Source organism: Rhincodon typus, chromosome 2, assembly GCF_021869965.1.
Source record: "Rhincodon typus isolate 14 chromosome 2, sRhiTyp1.1, whole genome shotgun sequence".
Taxonomy (NCBI): Eukaryota; Metazoa; Chordata; class Chondrichthyes; order Orectolobiformes; family Rhincodontidae; genus Rhincodon; species Rhincodon typus.
Window position 1 is genome coordinate 55,351,745 of NC_063333.1, and position 25,619 is coordinate 55,377,363.

General features: G+C 37.4%; 1 protein-coding gene across 2 annotated transcripts in view; it reads right to left on the bottom strand.

Annotated features, from left to right (window-relative positions):
* Nucleotides 1–216: 216 nt before the first annotated feature.
* Nucleotides 217–25,619, bottom strand: part of egfra (epidermal growth factor receptor a (erythroblastic leukemia viral (v-erb-b) oncogene homolog, avian)) — a 257,981-nt gene continuing 232,578 nt past the window's right edge. For both annotated transcript variants that reach the window (XM_048610937.1, XM_048610944.1), the window contains exons 21-28: nucleotides 19,809–19,964; nucleotides 19,099–19,174; nucleotides 15,856–16,002; nucleotides 14,682–14,779; nucleotides 13,444–13,611; nucleotides 11,697–11,741; nucleotides 4,066–4,174; nucleotides 217–3,679 (exon numbers count right to left, since the gene is read on the bottom strand). In XM_048610937.1, coding sequence (XP_048466894.1) covers nucleotides 3,282–3,679; nucleotides 4,066–4,174; nucleotides 11,697–11,741; nucleotides 13,444–13,611; nucleotides 14,682–14,779; nucleotides 15,856–16,002; nucleotides 19,099–19,174; nucleotides 19,809–19,964 — 1,197 coding nt within the window. In that variant the 3' untranslated portion in view covers nucleotides 217–3,281. The remainder of the gene's footprint in view (nucleotides 3,680–4,065; nucleotides 4,175–11,696; nucleotides 11,742–13,443; nucleotides 13,612–14,681; nucleotides 14,780–15,855; nucleotides 16,003–19,098; nucleotides 19,175–19,808; nucleotides 19,965–25,619) is intronic.

Here is a 25,619-nt window from a genome sequence, read left to right on the forward strand (position 1 = left end):
CTATTACTTAAATGTAAAGAGACTCCAAGAAAATGCAGCACAGAGGGATCTGGATATTCTCATACATTGAAACAAACCATTAGTACGCATGTGCAACAAGTAATTAAGAAGCAAATAGAATTTTGGCTTTTATATCGAGGGTGTTGGAGTTTAAAAATAGGGAAGTCTTGTTCTAACTGTATAGGATATTATTTGGGTCACACCTGGAGTACTGTGTACTGTGTTTTGGCTCCTATAGTTAAGAAAGGATATATTGATAATGGAGGCAGTTCAAAAGAGATTCTCTCGGCTGATTTCTTGGGATGAAGGGGTTGACTAACCAAAAATGGATAAATACATTTGATCTTTATTCAATTTTGAAGATTGAGGAGAGTTCTTATTGTAACATACAAAATTCTGAGCTGGCTTGACAGGAAAGATGTTGAGAACATACTTCCACTAGTGGGGCAATCTCGAACTAGGGGACATAATTACAGAATAAAGAGACATTGACTTAAACTTAAAAGCAAAGGAATTTCTTCTCTCAGAGTATAGTGCATGTCTGGAATTCTCTACCCCAGAGTGTTGTGGAGGCTAGATCCCTGAAAGCATCTAAAGAGTGGGTAGATAGATTTGTGAAATATTGAGGAAGTGAGGACTATGAGGAGCTGGCATGGAGGAAGTCATGATGTTGTTGGATTAGAGGGACTGAATGGCATTCTTTGTTCTGATGTATGTTCTTAATAATCAGTGACAGGCCTTTCCCCGGATTGAGAAACCGGGGCAAAGAAATCATGCATTCTGTGAGATCAGTGCATAAAGCAGAATTGGTTGTGAGTTGAGGCCATTATCAACAATTAATTGACCACTTATGGGACTTAAATGTTGGTCAGTCAAGAGAATCCCCAATAGACCAGGACTTAATCAGTGAAAGTAAGAATTGCCGATGCTGGAGTCAGAGATAACAGTGTGGAGCTAGAGGAAGGTCTGAAGAATTTCTGAAGAAGGGTCTCAAACCGAAATGTCAACTTTCCTGCTCCTCTGATGCTGCCTGGCCTGCTGTGATTCTCCAGCTCCACACTGTGTTAGGACTTAATTAGTGTGGTGGTGAGAAGGGGAAATAATTGGACAAGTTGATCCTAGAGAGATACTTGGATCCCGAACCCTCCTTCCCATTTCCATGAAAAGAAAAGTCCACAGAGACCTACATTCTGATTTATTTAAATGTTAAATATTGACCATTTTTATTATTAACCTTAGCACAATTATTTGAATATCCTGACATTATTCAAGATAGGGAGGATCATTTGTCTCACTGCTTATAGAATCATGGAAAGTTACACCATAGGAGGAGGCCATTTGGCCCATTGTGTATGTGCCTGCTAGTCACCTGGAATCATTTAACAAGTAGTCCCAATTATTTGAGATTTTCTGTTGCTCAAAACATTTACAACGATTTTCAAATGACTCCCAGCAATGTTCTGCAACAGCTGCAGACTGTTGAAGATAGGTGCACAATGATTCTGAGAAAAAGTTAATGGTGAAAAGATAAAAGAAAGGACATATTTGATTTTTGCAATCAGCACCTGGAGCATCCTGACCCAGGAAGAGAAAGGAGGCATTGCAACATAATTTGTTGATGAAAAGGTTCCATTACATTTAAAATTTACAGGCTTTAAGAAAATGGTACCCATTAAATTTGGATATCTCATCAGTGATACAGGTCTTAATTGTGGCATCAATATTAGCCTATGGCTATAAATTGGGTATTGAATCTTGTCCAATACTTTCAGGTATTTGTCATAGTGATCAATGAAGATATTCAGACGTGAATTTGAGAAGAATGTATCACATTGAATTAGTAGTAAATAATTAATAGGTTTAAAAATAGGTAGATTCATACAATATTTTAGTTCTCCTCTTTTGATTCTAAAACTACTCTATGGATTAATCATAGATAAAAAGTGGTACCTATTTAAAAAATAAAATTGGAAATACTCAATAGGTCAAGCAGCATCTGTGCCGATCAAGAAAGAAAGGAGTTAAAGGTTTTGATGAAGGGTCAGAAGACTTGTGAAGATAGCGAACACTTATTTTCTCTACACAGATACTCTCTGACATGCATTGTGTTTCCACTATCTCATGTTTTTATTTCAGACTATGAGTACCTGAAGTATTTTACTGTTTCTGCATTAATAAATTTGATTTAATCTAGAACTGGTGCAGGTACTGATGGGGCGAATGGCCTACTTCAGTGGTGTAACGGTTCTGTGAACGATGATAATTAATAATCAACTGCTACGTTTCAGAACCCTGCCCCCAAGTCATGACCTTGCAATGAGGAATTGGGCAACAAAAAAATAAACTTGAAGGTCATAATATTGACTTGAAGTAACGCAGACTAAAGGGGTAGGTTTCTTTTCCTTTTATGTTTGGGAAGGTGGAGGCACTGAGGGACAAAACAGTAGAAGTTTAAGTTAATGTTGTACTTAATCACAGTTATAGGCAATACTCAAATAGTTATCAATAAAGCAAATTGAGTCAGCAAAGGTAATACAGCAAGCAAACTGAAACATCATGAAGATTAGAGTCAGTTTGAAGATAGAGTCTAAGCAAATCAATAGGAAAAATTAGCTTGTGTAACATACAAGGAAACACATTGCTGATACTTTGTTCATTTCACATTTTGACCATCTTCGTTATTTCTCACAATGATAGCCAGCACAGTGCGATTCTAGTGCCTGTTTATCTGGATATTAACATCCATATCACATAACCATACATATTGCTTGGACACTAAATTTAATATTTTCTTGGAAATACTAAGATAAAAGGTTTTAAAAGCTTTAAAATCTAAATTACTTGCATAATATAAATATGCACGCATTGTGATGATAAGATTACATCCAGCTATATGGAGGGGATATTGTGAATCAAAACCCTGACAAGGGTTTCTGAAGTCTGAGAAAAAAGTGATTCTACTTAAAACTTTATACATTATCCACACACGTATCAAAGATGCAATTTAATGATAAAAACAAAACTGGAATGCTACTCAACAAAACTATAATCTATTTCATTTCTAAGTTGCTTAAACCTAACTTAAATTGTCAAAGTAAAGTTCCATCACCAGTAATATCTTAATGACTTGTTTTAGTTAGGAGAAAATATTCACATTGTTTTGTTGTCCCAGTCTCATCCTTAGAAATAATTGTAACCGTACCCAAGCATAGATGCACCTCAAAGTCACCACTCAGTTGGGTCATCAGTTGTTGTGGAAAAATTGTCATATTTGTAGAATGTCATACTGTAGAATTCTTTTGACCTGTAGGTGGCACCACAACACCAAGATACTCTGGATTCTCAGCTGCAGTGTTAAAAATGTGACCATTCACCTTTGTACGTTTTGGAAAAAGATTCTGCTGGTACTCAGGATTGTCCAGGCTTACATTGCGGGTTATATTCTGGTCCCAGTGATTTGGATGCTCAAGAACTACTTTGTTACTGGGTTGGAAGGTATTCACATACTCCGGGTTTTTCACTGTGTCAGGGAATGGGCTCAGTGGTTCACTGGAATCGTGAAGCCTGCCATTCTGGTTGACAGGAATAAAAAGCTCTTGGTAGCCTGGGTTTTCCATATCAGAGGCTGGGCTTCTCAAGGTGTTAGGAAGTGGCTTATCCCCAATTTGGTTGACGTATTCTACAAATAAAAAGGGAAACATATTCAGAAAATAGCATTCAACCTTCTGACCTAAACGTGAACAGTTAATATAAACATAGTTTCTGATATGATATTTACATCCTGTAAATAAAGCACAGCAGGTTAAAAAGACCTACATTGACAAATATAATTTTTAATAAAGTCACTTTATATTCTGATAAAATGTTCAATTGAGACATTTTTACCAAAGTATGCAACCGAGTAGACTGAATCAAAAAACTGATTCTAGAGTCAGCCAGGCCACGCATTTTCTCCAATGTATAAAACAACAGTATGTCATTAGTGTAAGTTACAGTATTATACATTGCTTATAATTATGTTCAAGTATCAAAACAGAACAACATTAATACATTAGGAACACAAACCTGGGGCTGGTTGGAAACATCCATTTATGTCAACATGATCTGGGGGCATTGTTGGATCAGAGCTATAGCGTAAAATTTCACTGTCTTCTCTCTTGGGCATTCCTTCATGCTGCGCAGTTAACAATAAAAAGGGATGGAAAGTTAATAGAATTGTTGACTTCCCTTTCAAAACAGAATGCTTAATTTATGGTAGATACCAAGCATATTAGAATGACTTGCAATGTCACATTTTGACTCCTTTACTGCATGATGCAGCACAACCAGTTTGTACTTGACACCAAACTAACATCTCTTTTTAGGCGTTGGCTTAAATTGCCAAGAAGAAAACTTCTGTACAGTCTTATGTACTGTTAAAAAGCAATACTTAGTACGGTTCAATGATGTACTTTATTATTTGATTAACCTTAAGCAGATAATGAAGTAAAAATAGAAACCTAGCTGAGCTGCAAAGTCTATTCAAATTATTTGAATTTGTATTAAAGCTACAAAATGTTAATTGGTGGAAATTCCCTGCTGGTTCTCAATTGACAGAAGCCTCAAACAGACATGATTATGGGTACCTGTCAATATGATGTCAACGTTAAGACAGTTTTATCAGGAAAACCATAGAGGTAATTCTTAATGACTGGAACAGAGAGGAATAGTGCAAGCATTTTTCCAGGAATATTCTCACTTCCTTTCCTGAAGGCATGGCTTTGTGCTGAGATACAGTCCCATGGTTGTCAACAAACATCCAAGACACTTTACCAAATTGGCTATTCTTATACAGAGTGATGATTGGTGTAATATTGCTTTAAGAGCCAAATATGCTAATAAGTCAACGAGGGGGATGATATTACATCCAAACATAAATACAAACATATCAATTAGGAGCAGGAATAGGCGACTCAGCTCCATAAGCTTGCTCTGCCATTCGACAAGATAGCTGATTGGATTACTCCACATACCCACTTATTTTGGTTAACTTTTCAAACCCTTGCTTATCAGGAATATATCAACTTCTGTCTGGAAAATATTCAAAGACGCTGCCTCATTATCTTTTGATAAAAGTTTCAAATGGTGTCAGCCCTCAGAGGAAAATATTTCCCCTTCTATCTGTCTTTAATCTTGCTACAATTATATAAGGCACTAGTGAGACTGCAACTGGAATACTGTGAACAGCTTGGGCCCCTTATCTAAGGCACCTATATATTGGCATTGGAGGTAGTCCAGAGAAGGTTCAATAGGTTGATGTTGGGACTGTCTAATGAGGAGAGGTTGAGTAGATTGGGCCTGTATTCATTGGAGTTTAGAAGAATGAGAGGTAATCTTGTTGAAACATATAAGATTCTAATGGGACTTCACAGGGTAGATGCAGAAAGGTTGTTTCTCCTTCTGGAAGAGCCCAGGAACAGAAGACATAATCTCAGAGTAAGGGTTCGTCCATTTAATATATAAATTTGCAATTTCTTCTCTGAGTACAAAGGACAAGAACAAAAAACAATACAGCACAGAAACAGGCCCTTTGCCCCACCAAGCCTGCACTGACACATTTTGCCCTTCTGTACTAAAACTGTCTTCACTTACAGGATCCATATCCCTCCATTTCCTTCCTATTCACGTATTCGTCCAGGTGCTTCTTGAATGCACTATTGTGTCTGCTTCCACCACCATCTCTGGCAATGTGTTCCAGGCACTCACCATCCTTGGTGTGAAAAACATGTCTTGCACATCTCTTTAATCATCTCCCCTTGCATGTTGAACCTGTGTCCCCTAGTAATTGACCCCTCCACCCTGGGAAAAAGCTACATACTTTCCACTCTATCCATGCCATTCACAATCTTGTAAACTTCTATCAGGTTGCCTCTCAACTTCTCAGGTAGTCAATCTATTTAATTCTTCACTGCAGAAGGCTCCAGATGCCTGGTCATTAAGTGTATTCAGGGCTGAAACAGATTTTTAAATCAGTAAGAGAATCAAAGCAGGATTATCACATCAGCCGTGCTCTCACCGAATGGCATAGCAGACTCAATGGACTGAGTTAGATACTTCACTGTAGAATGTGACACTGTCAAAGTCAAACAATTAAAGGCTATTACCATTAGTAACATCGTATACCCAAAGAACACTGGTAAACATGCACTCCAACATAAAAGCTGACATAGAAGCTAGTGCAAACATGGGTACTTCTATGAGCTTGAATCTCGAAGGATATTTACCTGCATTGTTGGATGTCAACGATAAAACAAACTACAGCAAAATTAATTGCATGTAATGATCACCCATCCTTTGCATTGGTACATTCACAATGAAATACAGTCATGGTAATACTATGAGGAAACCACAAAGTTTCACCTGGTGACCATAGATGGACTAACAATAGCAGGACTACCAGTGTGTACACTGTGAACATTCAGAAAATCACCAAGATATCAATCATAGCAAAAGAGGCCAAGAATGATCATACTGCATCAGTGCAGGACATACAACAAATATACACTGATTCAAAACCACAGGAAACCTCAAAGGCAATGTTGTATTGCAAGTCAGAAAAAATGCAATTCCTCCAATTGGCGCTACCAGAATTAAAGTTCACATATTCTCAAGTTCATATCTAAGAGACGCTTAAGAATGAGCTGGACAGTATGGAGCATAAGTGTATACTTCTATTACATGCCTGCTAAAGAAAGATGGCACAATCAGATTACTTTTGATCCAAGGCATCAAAATCTTTCTCAGAGGAGATGCTGACACAAAATTCCAACATTAGAAGAACTGAATTCCAAATTCCCTCAAGTTAAATTCTCCTCCAACGTGGATGTCAAGCATGGATATTGAGTTCGCAGGTTCAGTTGTCAAAAAATCAGTAAATTACTACTTTGAGAACAACATTTGAAAAGAGATTGCTTTCAGAGATTACCTTTCAGCCTATAGGTCAGTAAGGATCTGTTCCAGCAGCATATGGAGAAAATGTTCCCCTAAGTGTTAGTATTGCTGGTGCTATTGGTCATATGTAAAACATAACAAGATCGTGAACAAAATCTACAATGGTGGCAGTATGTGGAGAAGGGATCATCTTCAGAAGAAAGAAGTTCCAGGTGATAGTAGGTCATGTCTTTTTGTTTTGGTTCTTTCTATTCAGATTATGGGATATGTGCAAACTCAGGCAAAGTCTAAGATGTACAGCACATACCTGCTGTGATGATACAATGGCTTTAAGAGGCGTATTTTGTCCTTTTTTTTAATGACACAAGGTTGAGGCAGAAGTATTGAGTGGTCTGCTTCAAAGTCAATTAAGTAAACAGCTTGCGAGGTCTTGGAGTTTTTTTTAAAAAGTTGGAACAATAGCAGCAGCCTGAATGGGTGGGGTCATGTTCCCAAAGAAGCAGGATGTAGAAACTTTCACTCCCTTCTCTGTTACAGTTAAAAGCTGGGGTTCTCTTCCAACTGCTGGAATTGCTTGTGAGACAATCTATTTTACTGAATTCGCCTTTGCCAAGGGTGTATTTATGGGATGTTACTAAATTGAAACAGTTAATTAGTAGCAGTTAATATTTATATTACATTGTTAAGTATTTTGATAGAGTTACAGTTAAGCCAATTCTTTTCTTTTATTGTTATTTTGTCTGTATTTTAATTTTACTGTATGAATAAATTGTGTTTTGTTTTAAGTCTGGTAGTTTGATCAATCGAATTGCATCCAGAACGTGATGCCCTACACTTACCTTTACAATAAGAAAAAAGTTAGGGTCTAGACTATCTTCTCAATATAGCTTGAAGGGTTTTGGTCTGGTCCATAACACTACTCCCCAAGATAAAGATGACCTGCAAAGATGTCTCAGATGTTTTAAGTTCCTAGCACCACAGAACGTTTCCAACAAAGTATTGTCATCAACACAAAGCTCTTATGGAAAGATGTACCCTTTGGATGACAGGAGGTCCATCAATACATGTTTGAGGTGCTCACACAGGCATTGTCAACAGAAAAATGTACTACGACCCAAGACATTCCTCGAAGTTGATGCATCTCACAAAATGCAAAACAATTGAATTTGGTTTCAAAAGTCCATTGCAAGCATAATCCAATTATTCCAACATAGAATGTGAAACACTTGCTCTGGTATTTGGCATCAAACACCTGTTTAGTATGCAATTTACTGCAGAAAGGATTAAAAACCACCCGAAATGATTGGCCACAAACCATTGACAAGTGCATCACCTAGACTGTAACAACTCATCCTAAATATACAGCAGACATATATGCCAGGATAAAACTGGTACCAAAATTGTTACCTCGAATACATTGAACATTTGACTAATTCTGAATAAGGATGTAGAAATTCTTCTTGATATACAGATAACCACTATGGACAATGAGGTGGAAGACATGCTCAAAGTCAATCTGATGATTTTTGATCAGTGCAAATGCAACTAACCTCTGAAGGTAATGGAAAGTTATTGCAGAAGCATGGCCTGACAAGATGAAAGAAGTGTCAGACACTTTCAGATGATTTTAGCCCAACAGCAGTGAAGTTAATAGGTCTCCAGAGGCATAATTTTTAAAGGCAATTTTAAAGAGAAACAAACTTGTATTTGAATGTTTTTGCCAGGAATTTTTTTCACTGCTACAACAGCATTATACTGGCATAGAGTGAACAAGACACCTGGATTAGAACATGTATTGGACAGAGATCAACAATGACATCAAGAAGGCACTGCTGATGTGTAAAGCATTGCCAAAGTCACTGACCACAGTAACATCACAAACCTCTTTACTCTCATCAGACCCCCATCAGTCTCTTGCGCCAAAATAGTGACAGACTTGTTGGTTGATTGATTGATTTATTGTCATGTGTACCGAGGTACAGTGAAAAGCTTTGTTTATGAGCAGTACAGGCAGATCATACTAAGCAAGGATGTACAGATCAAAAAGACTTAGAGGCATACAGGTTACATTGCACAGGGTGTGCCCTAGGTGAAATGAACATTAGCAAGATCAGCATTATTTGAGGCTAGAGAGTCCATTCATCAGTCTAGTAATGGCCAGAAAGAAGCTGTTTCTGAACCTGATCGTGCATGTGTTCAGGCTTCTGTATCTTGTGCCTGATGGAAGAGGTTGTAGGAGAGCATTACTGTGGTGTGATAGGTCGTTCCTAATGTTGACAGCTTTTACGCAGCAGCGAGCTGTGTAAATGAAGTCCATGGATGGAAGGTTGGTTTCCATGATGGTCTGGGCTGTGCACACCGCTTTCTGTAGTTTCTTATGGTCTCGGGCAGAGCAGTTCATCACAGTAGGCTGTTATTCACCTGGACAGTATGCATTCACTGGTGCATCTGTAGAAGTTGGTGAGGGACCTTACAGACATGCCAAATTTCCTGAGCCGCCTGAGGAAGAGGCATTGTTGTGCCTTCTTGACTGTCGCATTTATGTGGAAAGTCCAGGACAGACTGTTGGTTATTGTCAAGTCAGGACAACCCAGCCAAACCATCATCTGCCCAAGTTCTCAGAAATGCAGAAAACAACCGTCTCAGAAAAACAAGGGAAAGAGGGAAAATGGCACATGACTGACATACACGGGTGAAATTGCCTTATCTGTGCAGAGGGCAGAATGCCAGAGTTACATATTTTATGCACAGAACCTGATTACCCAGGTTCAAGATATGCATATTCAAGATGTGCAGTGAGTCTAGATTCTATTAAGTCACAACATCTAATGAATAACAATGAGAAACAAAATTGAACTCAGGGAATTGCATAATATTCCATCACAAGAACCAACACTCTAATAACATGCATGATACTAACTCACATATGAGTTGAGAAAAACAACAGCTGCAAAGTCCAGATCTCCAGAAGGATACACCATTACAAGACCTGGAAGGATTGTCAAACTGCTTATATGTTATATATAGATAACACAGTGTGGAGCTGGAGGAACACAGCAGGCCAGGCAGCATCAGAGGAGCAGAAAAGTTGTCATTTGGGTCGGGACCCTTCTTCAGAAAATCTTCTTACTATCTCTGAGTGAGTTATATGTTATATAGTTGCTTAGATTCAGATATTTCAATTTTCTAACGTTTGTTACTACGTAAATTGTTTTGCAACTTCCCAAATATATACGTTTTTTCACTCTGGGTGCTTGTAATTTTATCTTGGCAAAAAGGGGATATTCATTATTGCTTCAAGAGCTGTGTTATTTTAAGAACAGTGCATGCTATTAAATGAGGACCAGGATGACATGAACAAAAACCAACTGCCATGAGAAGTTTAGCAGCAGCATGCTCGACTGAAGGTGTATGCTTAAGTTGCCCAGTAATTACAAATTATCAGTTTGTCTGATGATAAAATCTATTCGAGATTTCCATGTAATTTGAACCTAGCCAATCCACTATGAGACTGATAATTCTCTGTTAAGGAATATAATTCAAGAATACAATAGTGACCAAATAATCAATTTGTATTGGACAGCACAAAAGATCCAGCTATCCAGATGTGAACAGTTTTTAGCTGCGGTAATGGAATTGAGATCAAAAATGGGAATCATTAAGATTTAGTTTCAGATCAAATGGCATTGATAGTAGTAAATAAATAAGTAACCTATGATATGCAGAGGAACAAGCTGATAGACATCACATTTAAACACAATCTTCCTGTCATGTTAACAATTGTGAAGCTTCAGTCAGTAAAAGTAAATGTTATGAACTGTGTTATTGATCAGTACCATTTAGATAAAACTTCATTAATACAACAACTCTAATGTATTGCATCTCCAAAAAGACAGAGCATCTGTCTGGATAATTAATAATTGTTTTGACCAGTTAGTGATTGGAGCTAGAAAGAGTTGCTATTACTTTCCAAAGCTAATTCATAAAAGCAAAGAATAACGGTTTGTAAAAGTTTACCAGTTCATCTATCAATAAATAGGAACAAATAAGTTCAATACTGTTGCAGCACAGAGAAAAATATTTATAAAGGTAATTTTTATTGTTTCGAAAATTTTTCTAGAGATATGACCCAGTTTTACATACTGTGATACTGGATGCTCACATACTGTATCCTTCTAATGTATAAAATTGATATTTGCAACTAGTTTGTTGAGTTAGAAAATTGATATCTGCATCTTAAAGTCTAAATAATCTCCATTGAGAGGTACAGTATAACATATCCTTAAATATGAACACTTCCTCCTATTCTAGATACTGCTAAGTAGAAGGCAACCCAGCTAACATGCAGTTTTTAAATTTGCTCTTACTATTAGATCTTATAAGCAAAGATCACTCTATTAATTTTGCTGAGATTTTCTTTGGATCATTTTTAATTAACTCAAATAGTTATTTATTAAATGACCTGGTGTTGAAAAATTCAATTAAATGATCTTATAAGTTTGCAATAATGGAAGGGCTAATTTACCTATCTATTGTGAAAACAGGTTTCTCTAAACCTTTAAATCTGTCTGAATTAATTTATTAGATTGATGGAGTCCAAACAGCTTGGTTAAATCGTGAATATTGCTAAACTAATGAGGTCTTGTGTGATAAATTTTCTATTGATTTAACAAAATGCAACTACTGCTTAACATGATTTTCTTATCTCTGCTGATAATTACTGAAGACAAAGGAAATTGGAAACATGATTTTGATTTTCCACTTACGCCATTTCTGGGAATTAATGTTGATGAGTTGTTGCTTGTCACACTCTGTTGGCAAAAAAATCACAAGTAATGGGTAAATGAGGAGAAGAAACATTGGCAAAAGTCCTTTCAATTAGTAGATTATGCTAAATTAGAATCTAGTTTCTCTTTGCAGAACGAAAACATTATGTAGTGTATGGTGACCTGATAAATCAAACCAGCAACAACATTACATTGTGATGTGCAGGACTATCAATATCAGCACTTATAGTATTGATCAATAAACTAAACTGCAAATCAATGATACAAATTCATGCAACTGTAATCCTCAGTGAAAATTTATCATGAAAAAGAATCTCTGAAAGCCAGCCGAAGTAATGCTTATCAAATTGTTACACTCAATAGGTTTATTCTTAAGAGTTTAATGTGTAAAGGTTCTAAAGCATAAATATTAAATGTTATTGATCAAGTTATCATTGCCCTTTGCACATGAAAAAAATTACTTGATAGTATGGAATTGAAAAGATAACATCAAGCCAGAGGCAGAAACACCTATTCACATCTCCATTGAAAGGTTTGTTGAGAATAAAGCAGCAATACTAATATGACAATAATACCGAAGGCCTATTGCCAAATATTAAACCACTGAACCATGAAGTTTAAGAATGAATTCATCACTTGCCATAACGTCAAGTTGTAATTTAGCAATTTAAGTTGGAGATTTAAAATGACTCCACAGGCAATTAAGGTTGAAATGACAATATACAGATATTGGACTGGAATTTGTGGTGAGAGTAACCACAAGGCTATCATGCTCAATGTTATTAAAGAATGAACTGAACAGCAAGTTCTGGTGTCCTCACATGTGCAGTTAAATGCAGGATTTGATGTCTAAGCTACCCTGTTCAAAGGTTTGTGAAAATGATGCTGAGAGACTCAGTGTTGCATCTTACAAAGGACACAGAGTGGGGGTTCTCACATGATTGAAAACCGCTAAACTTGCCCGAAAAGTTTGACTTGTGTCTAAATAAGCTTTTAATACCATGATAGGTCTTCATTACTACAATACTACCTTTCAGGCTCTCAGGATGAACATTTACAAATGAGGGGAGCCATTGCTTCACATTTTAATCATAATTGGACATTTAAAAAATACACTGTTTTTAACTTTTGTCTTTGTTTATTATATCTCAATCTTAATACTTGTCTTTTTATTTATCTTTCAGCACATTAAATTATCTATTTTAGCATACATTTCCGGTTTAAAAGTACGCTGCTCAATTTAATTAAGGATTAAGAAACACCATTCCTTGCCCTGCTTACATAGCTTTCACTTCCTTTGAGTTCAACACGCACAGGAGTAACATTCAGGGGATGCTGTTTTCTTTTGACATTTTAATTACTGCAGCCTAAAACGTGAGACTAGAACATGGAAAAGCAGAGACAGTGAAGTTTTAACATTCCATACAGATTAGTAAAATAAATTAAGACTATAATTTTCTTTTCTAATAAAATTGCATTGAATTATGTTTTTAAAAATTTGCAATTACTATAGAAAAAATAATTTACACTTTCTTTAAGAAGCAATAATCAAGACTACCACTTTGTCAATGAGCAACAATTAGTGGCCTTACTAGCAATGCTCAGAGTTCATTAAAGAGTATGAAAAAGAAGAAACAGTTCCTGCTCTTGGCATTAGGTTAAACGCAATAATGATATACATGCAAAAAAGATGCTGTGAAATTGATTTACAAACTGAGAAACCCACCACTGATGGACATAAGGGTGTCCTTGATGTGGAAGGACTATTGAAGAATCCTGGATGAGGAACAAGATAGTCGTCGGCATCCACAATATCTTCCATTTCTTCTTCCTCCATTATTGTACGATAAAATCGTGAGTTTGTTGGGCTTGGTAGATGCATGTGATCATCACCCTAGCAGAATAATCAGTCTATTAAAACTTTTATCCTAAATTTGGTGCAATTTTTTTTACTTTATTCATTCATGGGATGAGGGCATCCCTGGCTAGGCAGTATTTATTGCCCGTCCCTAATAGCCCAGAGGGCAGTTAAGAGTCAACCATATTACTGGTGGATCTGGAGTCACATGTAGGCCAGACCAGGTAAAGATGGCAGTTTCCTTCCCTAAAGAACATTAGCGAACCAGATGAGTTTTTCTGACAATCGAAAATGGATTCACAGTCATCATTAGGTTCTTAATTCCCAATATTTACTGAGTTCAAATTTCACCATCGGCTGCGGTGGGATTCAAACCCAGGTCCCCAGAACATTATCTGGGTCTCTGGATTAACAATCAGCGATAATACCATTGGGCCATCACCACCCCCTTAATTCCAATTAGGAATTACAGTTTATTTATGCAATGCAGGCAAAGTAATGTAACTCCCCAATCTTTGACAATGAAAAGACCATTTTAATTTTTTTATTTCCAAAAGGACACATCCAAACATCAACTTCTGTGACAATGTTCCAATCTTGATACAATTTATCAAAAAAAAATCATCAAATATATCTGCCTTAAGGAATAAGCACTCCTTGAATATTCTCTCTGGGAATCAACCAAAATAATTAACTACAGTATTTGATGTGATCTCTGTAGTGTTAGCATGGACAGGCAATTCACAATTTGTAATCTCATGCTGATAAACTTTTTTAATTTGGAGCATTTTAGAAAGTTTGAAAGCTGCATTATTGTCTTACTGCTACAATGCGCAGCTACTAACTAAGCTATCAAGGTATAAAGATCTTTCCCCAAGCACAACTTCCGAACAGTTTATACAATACAGTTGTCATACAGAATTTCCTATATAGAAATCACATTAAGATTTTCAGAAAAAAGTGAAATGATCGTCAGTATCCATTTGTCACAGTTAGAAAGCCATTAAGCTTTTGCTTGCCTGCTAGAAATTTTGAAGATGAATTTGCCTTCAAAGCAACAGCTTTCTTTACTATTATAAGGAATCTCTGATTTACAAGTCCCTTACCTGAACTACAAGATAGCGTGATGGATCTCGGGCCATTCGGGAGAATTCAGAGGTCAGCTCACGGAATCTAGGCCGACTTTCTGCATCAATCATCCAACCTAATTGGCAAAGATAATTTTGCTCTGAAGTTACCAACAGAAATGTATAATCTTAAATTTCACTGAATAAAGCTCCTAGTCAGCACACATTACATGTACAATTCCAATTCTCAGAGAAAATATTCAATTACTGATTTGTCAGCAAAACAACCCAGTGATCTAACATGGAGTGATCTCTTTTCACTAACTACCTATTTGTGAAAAATTAAAACTTACATAATAATTAGACTTCTTCATCTAGATTCAGCAGTTATTTGAATGATCGAAAACATGAAGATGCATTGGTGCAAAGTCAAATCCATTTTTGTTGACATTAAACTTGTGTCATGAATGCTACATTGAGCATAAACACAGATTCTTGAATTATAATCATTCATTTATCAGGATTTATTGTTGCATGGATACACAAGGGAATTTTTCTTTTCTGGTGAATGCATTTGGATTTTATTTATCGTGCTGAGAAGAGGAGAAAGCAAGATGGTTGGCTCAAACATCATTAAGCTTAATCTAATTAAATCAAACATTGCAATCTAGCTTGAGAGTTTGATCATATGTTATATACTTTCAGGAACAAATTGTTAAACTTTTGAAAATCATGGCAAATAGTATGATACACAGGACTAAAAACAGCATTTGTTTTACTTATTATTCTTCTCCCCAATTTCCCATGCTCCTCTAATCAAAGCACGAATTAATGCTGGAGAATGATTTCTCTCTGCATGCTCTCTTCAGCAAGCGTAGCAATTCCTCATGGGTGAACTTAGAAATGAGGTATCAACAGGCTATTTGACATTGCAACACATAATTTCTGCACAAATTGATTAGATTGCTGTATTGTGGTACTGAGGCTAATTATGGTGAGCTTAGTATTACCTCTTGATACCATTAAAGTTAACTCATTAAAATCACGGATTAGTAAATAGAATAGAATTTGAATAGTTTTTAACATATTATTTACAAATACACTTACAAAAACACAGTTGGGAAACAAAGATATCTCAATTGTCATACCTGCCCCTCACCAAGTCCCAAACAACAGGTTAGATACAACAAGAATATTGGTCTAAACAACTTACATTTAACCATGATCATGTATACATCAATTGTACAGATTGGAGGCTGTGGCAAACGTTCTCCTTTCTCCAAGATAGATGGGATTTCACAGGCAGGAATTCCATCATAAGGCTTAGACCCAAATGTCATTAGCTCCCAAACGGTCACACCTAAAAGAAATGATTTAGTTCTAAACAAGTAAGTTTTAATCACTCCTGAATCTATGTATAGTAAACAATTGACTTCTTCACCTTCCCAGTTCAGGGATACCAAAAGCGACCGAGGTTACTTATCGCCAATGCATCTCTACCTTCAGTGAGATAACCAGTCATTTAAACTAGCTATTAGTCCTTCGATTATGATATTAAGATTGGAGGTAAACTGGGGCGATTAACACATTCTATGGTCCTCTCTAAATGGTGACAAACTGTTATTCTTTAGACAATTATGTACAAGCTGAAATATTTGTAAGCTAGCAAATGCACTCTTAGCAGGAGAGCATCAAAAACTTAGATTCTGGAGCATACTAATTCCATTAACTTACTCTTGTTACTAAGCAATGATATCTGGGCTGACTTGGCCATGTTATCAGATGAATAAAAGCAGTATACCCAAACACATTCTGTGGGAAGCAGATCACTCTGAGCTACTGGCTTGTTGGACATCCACACTTCCGTCACATGTACACTTGAAAGTGATTTATGGACATAGAAAACATCGACACTGATAATGGGGTGACATTAACTAATGGCTCTCACCTTTAGAGTCTAACCATTTCAAAGGGCATTGGAAGAGGTGAGCAGAAACAGAAAGTCAGCGAGCTGAAAAGAGGGTTCAGAGAATAGAGGCGCCATTAATCCTGTACCTTGTCAGGCACTGTCTTTCTCTGCAGCAAATGTAGTACAGAATGCATTGCCGGAGTGAGGCTCCTGAGACAATATAAGTGATGCTTAATACAGTTGAACACCAGGGCGCAACCCAGTGTTTCAATAGATAGCAGACTACCGCTTAGTAAAGCAAAAGTTACAAAATACAGTCAGTACAAAAGAAGTCACAATACTTTCTTTCAAATATATTTTCGTACACCCCATCAACTGATAAACATTTCTATAAAATAGCCTGTTTTAGACATCACAATGCAATAAATGAGCAATCTAATTCTGTTATTAACCTCACAGAGACCAACTCTGAAGACTTGATAAAATGTGTTCCTGGTTTTGCATATCTAATAATGGATGTTTAATTTCATTAATATCAAGAATAAAAAGTCTCTTGTCTATTTTTGAGGCTAGGCCATCCCCAATCAGATTGTTTCCCAGCACTCACATCCATAGCCTTTAGAACATACATAGAACATAGAACAGTACAGCACAGTACAGGCCCTTTGGCCCAGGATGTTGTGCCGACCTATTATCCTACTCTAAGATCAAACTACCCTGCATACCCTTCATTTTACTATCATTCATGTGCCTAACCAAGAGTCGCTTAATTGCCCCTAATGTATCTGACTCCACTACCACCGCCAGCAGCGTGTTCCACGCACCCACCACTCTCTGTGTAAAGAACCTACCTCTGACATCTCCCCTATACCTTCCTTTAATCCGGCTCCTTACATATCAACCCCTACTTAAAATTCTAAGTCACGCTAGACTTCTGAACTTCCAATTGTCTAACTTTTACTCCCCCATTCACTACAACGTATTTGCCTGGCTGTCAATCTGCAGGCATATCCCCACCATCTCCAATATTCACCACTACCTTTGATGCCCTTACTCCACGAAAAAAACATTTACTCTCTTCCATTCTGCTCCATTCCTCTGGTATAGCTATTATAATAAGATAATATAACTAATATTTTCATAATGATATTACTAATTTTCACTTTTTATTACTTCAGGCCATCACAATCGAAGCTTTTTGAAATTCAGTCATTTGCAATGTAAGGAAATGTTACAGTCAAAATTCAACAGCAATAAGATAAATAAATACTTCATCAAGGCGCTAATGAGTTCCATTGACTAGATGGCTAGCATGTGGTCCAGAATAATACCAAGAATACAGAATCTATTCTTGTTCTGGCTGACCCACACTTGGAATCTGTCTCTTTATCCTATCCCACAATAAGTGACAGGCAATGGAAAACCATCACTAAGAAAACAGCTCAGGATCAAGCAGGCAATAAACAAAGGATCTGCCTTTAAGCACAGCACACAATATCATCATAAAACAGTTATAGTAGTGATCAGTGAGAAAGGATTGGTTAACCAGGATGTTGGGAGAATACCAGGAGAACTCCATTACTCACATGGGAATTTTTTTAAAGACGAACTGTGGAGTTTAGATAGGATATCGGTTTGCTATATTATGTAGAGGACTGTGGGTAGATTGATGCAGCCCTGGAGGTGGAGTGGGAACTCAATTAGAAGGATGTTGGCATCCCACTGTCAGACCGCCTAGCCCAAATTAGGTTCTGGGCAGGAAAACGCAAGCTAGACCCTCACACGAACTGAGGCCTTTCAGTAGCTTATTAATGACCAGATAAGAGGCTATTTCCAACTAGGCAGCAATTATCTCCATTCCAGGCAGGATGAGAAAGGATTGGCTCACCCAACTGGTAGCCACTATGCAGGCTGTCAGGTGAGGGGCAATCCTTGCTCTGCACTGTTTTGTGCAAGATCGGGAGGAGGATGTGGGTATAAGGCACAGAGATGGCCGCTGACACCCACACGATGCCCTTGCTTCTGAATTCCCTCACCCCTCTCATTGTGACCCCAACCCCATAAACAACTCCTTCGCCCTTCTAGCTGAGACCTCAGTCCTCAGGATGCTGGGCATCCTCCCGGTAGTAACCGTGGCAAGGCTGCTGAGGGTAAGAGATGTCGTCATTTGTCTGTGTGGGCAGGATTCCTGCTTTCGGGAATATGACTTTGGAAAAAGCCCCCCTCCCGTTGCCCTCTGTTACCTGATTGAAAGAAAACTTGACAGGCTTTGCTCTGAAACTTTGGGTCTCTCATCACTTTTTCAGAAGTAAGTGACACACCCAATGATCCTGGCCTGTAACTTTGAATTGGACTGGAGCATCAGCCTAAATTTTGCATTCACTTACATGGGCTTAAACCCATAAATTTAAGTGATATCGCTAAGGCAAGACTCATACCTTGAAGAGGATTACACATTTTAGGTTTAAGAACGATACCACTTAACCAATGCTGATAGTTAATGGACTATTTCTTGCATTTTAAAACATGATTGCTAGTAAGACTTACCATAACTCCAGATGTCACTCTGATGGGTAAACGTCCTTTGGAGGATCGACTCCAGTGCCATCCATTTGATGGGTAACTGCAGAGAAGAGGATGATAATCATTTCTAATACTTAACAGCAACAACTGAACAATTAGCTTGAAGATCTGATTGTGAAAGGGTTTCACATATTGAGCCAGTCCAGAATAATGGGCCACAAACTTAAAGTTAGCCTGAGGTAATTTGGGGGTAAACGCAATCATTTTTCACACAAATGAACATGCAAGTCAGAACCTCATTTGCACTGTCAATTGTGTTTAAGTGTTGGAAATACTGCACAGAGAAACTGCATATACAAACATTAAACCAACTGTTGTCTCGTTTAACGGTTTGATTCACTAAAAGGATATGCTATTAGGCTTTTTTTAAAAATTGGTATTGTGGCAAAATCTAACTACTTTTACAATCAACTCTCTGGCCACAATCAGAGCTGTGCTACTTTGTTCTCCTCTTTCCTTTGCCAACTTTATGCTGCAAGGTTACCCATTCAATTACCATTTTGTGTGACAGCTGGTCAACAGTCATCTCTTATTTCGAAGTGAATCTATGACCAATGTTAAGTTACTGTAGTGTCTAATTACAGAGGAAGATGTAGTATATCACTGACCATCAATAATTAATCAAGACACCTGTGCTCCATTCTAGATCGTTATTTAGAGATATCAGTTCTTACTTTTCCACCATCTTCATGGTATTCCTTTTCATCCACATCCAGGAGCCTGGCAAGTCCAAAGTCTGTAATTTTAATGTGATGTGGTGTCTTTACCAGAACATTCCTTGCTGCCAAGTCCCGATGTACCAACCTTCGCTCTTCCAAATAGCTCATTCCCTGTAAAAATCAATTCAAGTTTTGTGCTGTAATATTTTATAAATCAACTTCAGAGTTGTTTCCATTAACTCCTCAACCCAGGAGGTATAAAGATAGCTTACTGCCCCAAGCACAAACACCCCACTGGCATGATTCTATCCCCTCCATAGCTACTACATTGGGCTAAACCAAAGCTGACTGTTGATAATATTCGATGTGTCCAAAGACTTCAGTTTCTTCCAGTTCATTTATAAAATGCTAGTGAAGTCTCATTTCTGACTTGACATATGCATGAATGGAGAAATCTTAGATCATTATAAGTTTAACTGCAGAAAGTAAGTGTACACCTGAGTGCTAGAAATAGCTTTAAAAACTACAAATTATGAATAGACTTTAAATAAAAATGTGTTTTAATATTAATAAGTATTTGATGCATTACCTATAAAATACTAGAAGTATGCAGTCAAAACATGAGCTCCCAACCCTATTCCTATGATAAAATCCGAAAGAACTGCAGATGCTGTAAAGCTTTTTGTTCCTGTTCCTATGATTGTGTCTTGGTGTCCTCCCTCTCCTGGATCCTGGCAGGCTACCCTTGTCGTCGAGCTTTTAGCAATATCTTAGGAAACCCTTAACCAGTGTACTCTTCCCATCTGAAAGTCCACCACTACAACAATGAGAATCATATGGGCCTTGTATCCAGGTGGAAATGCTGATAAGATATGCTTCAGATCCCAATTTGATCATGGAATTAACTAAACAGTTTCAAGCACAGCTGCTTACAACCTAACATTTTCAATCTGACTTTGGAAGCTCAGGCTATCTACCGTTAGCACACATGTTGCTGCCATTGTCTTTAAATATACACCCACTGCACATTCTTCCCAGTAAAAAAAACCTGGGCCCCCTTTAATCTCTAACAAACCACTCAGGTTTGTTGTCAGGCAGACTGCAGAACAGTCACATATAAGAATCCTATTAGCCTCATAAATGTAACATTTTAATTAATATTGAAACAAACTGACAGCAATGATATTCACATTCAAATTTACAACAGCTATGACAGCTCTGATGCCATTTTTCAAATTGACCTTTGAACTTAGCCTTATTCTAGGTGTTGTAAAATCAGTTAACAACAATACTGTATAAATTATAGTATGTTGTCGCTGCTACCTAGGCTTGATTGCTGCTCGATTTACCCTGAGGGAAAAGATAATTAGCTTGGACAACTGAAGCTGATGAGGGCAGCAAGTTTGAACATAAGATCACAGCTATATTAGACATGTTAAAATTTAAATCTAAAGTGTAAAAATTATGCCAACAAAGGAAATGCTTGAAGGGGCAATGAATCAACAGACAGTATGCACACAGTTTTTGCTTTCACATATACAGTTAAGATCTGCAAAATATTTGCAATCAAGTAGTAACTTTATTGCAGCAAAACTTCTTTAAATACTAGAGTTCTAGTTATCTTTTCTCCAAAGGCCTTAACACACTCAAAACAGTTTATTCCTGTAAAAGCTATGAAGAAGCCGCTTATGTACAAAATCTAGGAATACGAAGAGTCTGGATGTGTGATTTGTTACAGAATATGTGTTTAATTGGGAGTGGTTATTTTTCTGGAGCTTACAGGGCAGGTTTACTTCTAATGAGCTCAAGGTTTATTTGAGGAATAAACACTCATATTTCCTTGAAATTTGCCAGTTATCATTTCAACATCCATCAAAGAAAACAACATCCTAATAACCAATCTTGTTCCATGACTAAGCCCCTGTTTAGGCTTCAAGTTTCATAACAATATCATAGTTGCTCTTTCCAGGAGTCCAATTTTGTGCACTGGCATGTCCATTGGGATTACAGTGTGCAACCATAATCCCATTCTTGCTTTCCTCATCCCTTCTATCAATTTCATCTTGTCCCTCATAGACAGAATCTCTCCAGCCAAAGTAACTTTGTTCTTGGGCTCCCCTGAACTTCCACTATTTTTGTTCCCCATCAGCAAAGCACCACAACTGCCACACCAAACTGTTTTCATTGACTGCTACCAACATTCGCAGCCGCACATGAATCATGTACTCCATTTGCCTCTGCATGTGCCAGGCACCATCCATCAAATAAATCCACCGACAGAAGCATCCTTAAACCAGCCAGACCAACAAAAACTGAGTATTATTTTCATAGATTACGAAAAAATGCATCATTATGAACAACTTAATTTTGTTTCATCATCACAGTTCCACAGTCAGTTTCTGTCATAAAGTGTGATTGAATTCCACTTTTACCAACAAGGGATATATAAATATAAATGATATTATGTACCAAATAAAGAAGTCTCAGGACAATCCTTATAGACAACTGCACTTACGGGATATCAGTTGAGATGAATCTCTGCAATTTAAATATCCTCAATTGCATATGGATTTTGCATGACTATACCACTTGTAGTGAACAGATTATTTCAGTTTTCAAGCAAATTGAAGCATGTAAATATACTGAGCAACTTGAAATCTATTAATGTTAAAGCTTAATGCTCTGCGCATGTGTGCTAATAATCTCCCTTCCTCCCAAATATAACTTGAAATCATATATTAGAGTCATTTCTATAGATCTTTGAGTATGTGGGACAGCAGGCTGGATTCAGAATGATCCCATTCTAAACTCACTTTTTTTCATCCTTTTTGATGTTTCAAGTAAAGCTTTCCCGCTAAGCTAATCAACTGCATGGCCAATGAGCATTCTAATAGGTAACATATATCCCTGTTCCATGATAAATAACATGTGCGCATGGCTCATGGAAAATATTGTAAAGCACTACACACTAAACAAGAACAGGCTTCGCACAGCAACCAAATTTTAAAGGGAACACTGCTCATTGTGGGCTCCAATTTTAAAACTAATAAACTGTCACATAGTGGCTCTGTTGATGAATCAGTTTCCTCTGAAGCAATACCTATGAATGCCTTTTTGAAAGCTGTTAGAACCATATCAATTACATGCTACAAAAATACTCCTCAATCACAGTATAAGGCCAATTTTCTTCTGTTCTGAATGCACATGGCTTCTTAAAAATAGATGCAAAAGAGACAAATGCATACTACTCCTTCACTCCCATTTTGCTTCCCCATAGCAGTGAACACATATCTATATACAATGCTTCCTGTGCCTATACCTGAACAGTACTCAGTATTGTAATTATCATTGGAGCAAATGTTAGACAGTTGGCATTAAAATGCCATTTTTCATATAGTTTAGAAGATGCTGCTGAATTCTGAGCTCTTTGACTCAAAACCAAATTGCACCATGTCATCAAAAACAAGGAGAATATCCTTGCATTCAAACCAGTGGTGGTGGTGCATACAGTTTCTTCAGAGAGTCCAAAGTGATATGGCAATATATACTTTTTACGTGTGTGCTTAGCCTGGAACAATGGATAGTGATGGCACAGGTTCCAACTTTCATCAAATGATCAGGAACCTTTCCCACTTTCATCGATTGCCATTGGCATCAGTTAAAAGGCTTTGCACGTCGATATTCAAAACATTTGACTGTGTTATGGACACAGGTTTCATGACCAGCAGATCCTGGGGTGGAACTTAAACTCAGAGAGTTTCTAGTTCAGAGGCAGGGATGCTACACGCAATGCAGCAGGGCCTCCCAATTCCAAGTAGATATATTCTCCTCCTATTTTGTATGTGAAGACATCCAATTCATTGTACGGTGATACAGAAAGGCCACCTAGTAAGACTGACTGTTCTCTCTGTGTTGCGGCAGCTGACTCCTCACTCAGGCCTCTGTCTAGAACATTGTCTAAACACACATGAAGTTCCACATAAACATACTGCACTCTGGCTGAACCTGATGAGTAAATGTATCCAAAAGTTGAAAAGCATGCTTAATAGACACTTCAATCAAAGATGGCAAAGTTTGAAGGGAAAAGGAATACCATAAGTGCAAACAATCCTTGAACAAAGTAGCAAAGGATGCACTTATTGTTAAATATTTTTCTGACAGGCTACCTTCTTCGTAAAAAAAATGTGATCTCCTTTCGAAGATTGACCTTTTTAACTGTACATAAACAAATTTTAAAACCTAGGAGTAGTCCATTCTTCATACAGTAATAGCTTATTAAATTACATCTTAAAGTTGTTTAAAATGTTAAAATGAAGGAGCTGAAATATCAATTTTTATGGATGATAGATCTTGAGAGAAGCAGTTGCTGTTCACAGAAAGAATATTTTATTGCAGTTAAATTATCCTTATTTAGTAGGTCTGCTCAGTCTTTTTTAATCGAATCTAAGCCCCAAGAAAAATGTTCACAGAATAGTTTATTTTTATACTCTTGCCTTTAACAGTTGATATTTATTGGTCTAGTCAACTTGTCAAATTGTTGGGTGGATTACATTCTAGTACCTGATTTATAGTCATATTATAATCCCCACTTAAGCTTACACTACCATTTGTCTCTTGTACTACCACTGAGAGATCAGCACAATTATTCTATTCAATGTTTGTGATGTTTTCCATCTCTAGTCTTTTCAGCTCTTACTCTTTTTTCACATAGTAAACTGGAGGAGGTTTGCAGCAAGAGATCTGACACCTCTCTCAACCCATATGTTGGCGTTATATCCTTGAATTGGGTGGCCAGTTTCAGTAAACACCCAAGGGTTCTTGGCAATCATGTCATCTTGTCTCGTGAGTTTTGATTCTAAGTGAATCTCTTTTAACTTCAGTGTTCTTAACCAGTTTCTTCCAAGCAACGGTGCCTTTTGACAATGATAAGACCATAAGAGAGCATGGGATAATTAGTAATTTTGTCACTGCTTCTTGTAGATGACGGGAACTGTTGCCCTTCCCATTATGAGAATGTTCTCTCCTCCATAACTTCTTCATGCTGCCTGTGATTTCTCCAAATGATAGGGACTCAATTTTTGGATAGTGATTCAGGAATCACACTGATGGATACCCCCATATAATTGGACTACAATGCCCTGAGAATGTTCATTGGACATCCTTGTGCTTCTTATGGCATGGATCTCTACTAAATTCTGCTGCTACTCAACAGCCATTTGCAGTGACTGCTGTTTCCTTCCACCAATATTTTGTGACTTGCGTTGGCAAGATGATCCCTTTTCTTGTAGCTGTAGCACTCTACCCTCACAATGTGACCATTCTGTGCCCAATGTTGGCTAAGACATCAGTAACAGGACTTTGTAACTGCCTTTGTTGGGGCCTTCGGCTTACTTAGCTGCACTGAATTACTTCAGCAGATCACTGGCAGTTGTCAACTTTGCCCTCTCGAGTCACACTATGCCATATTCATGGATAATACTGAAAATGCCAGAGAACTTCAGCAGGTCTGGTAGCGTCTGTGGAGACAGAAACAGAGCTGACAAGACACTTCAGGTCCAATACAACTCTTCTTCAGAACACTCCCTCACTATTATCCACTTCTGAAGAAATCATACTAGACCTAAAACATTAACTCAGTTTCTTCTCCACAAATGCTAGAATACCTTCTTGGGTTTCTCCAGCGTTCTCCAAATTTGTTTCAGATTTCCAGCGTTCACAGTATTTTGCTTTTACTCATGAATATTTTTGTTTGGCAATAATGTCGAAGAATGAGATAACACAGTGTGGAGCTGGAAGAACACAGCAGGCCAGGCAGCATCAGAGGAG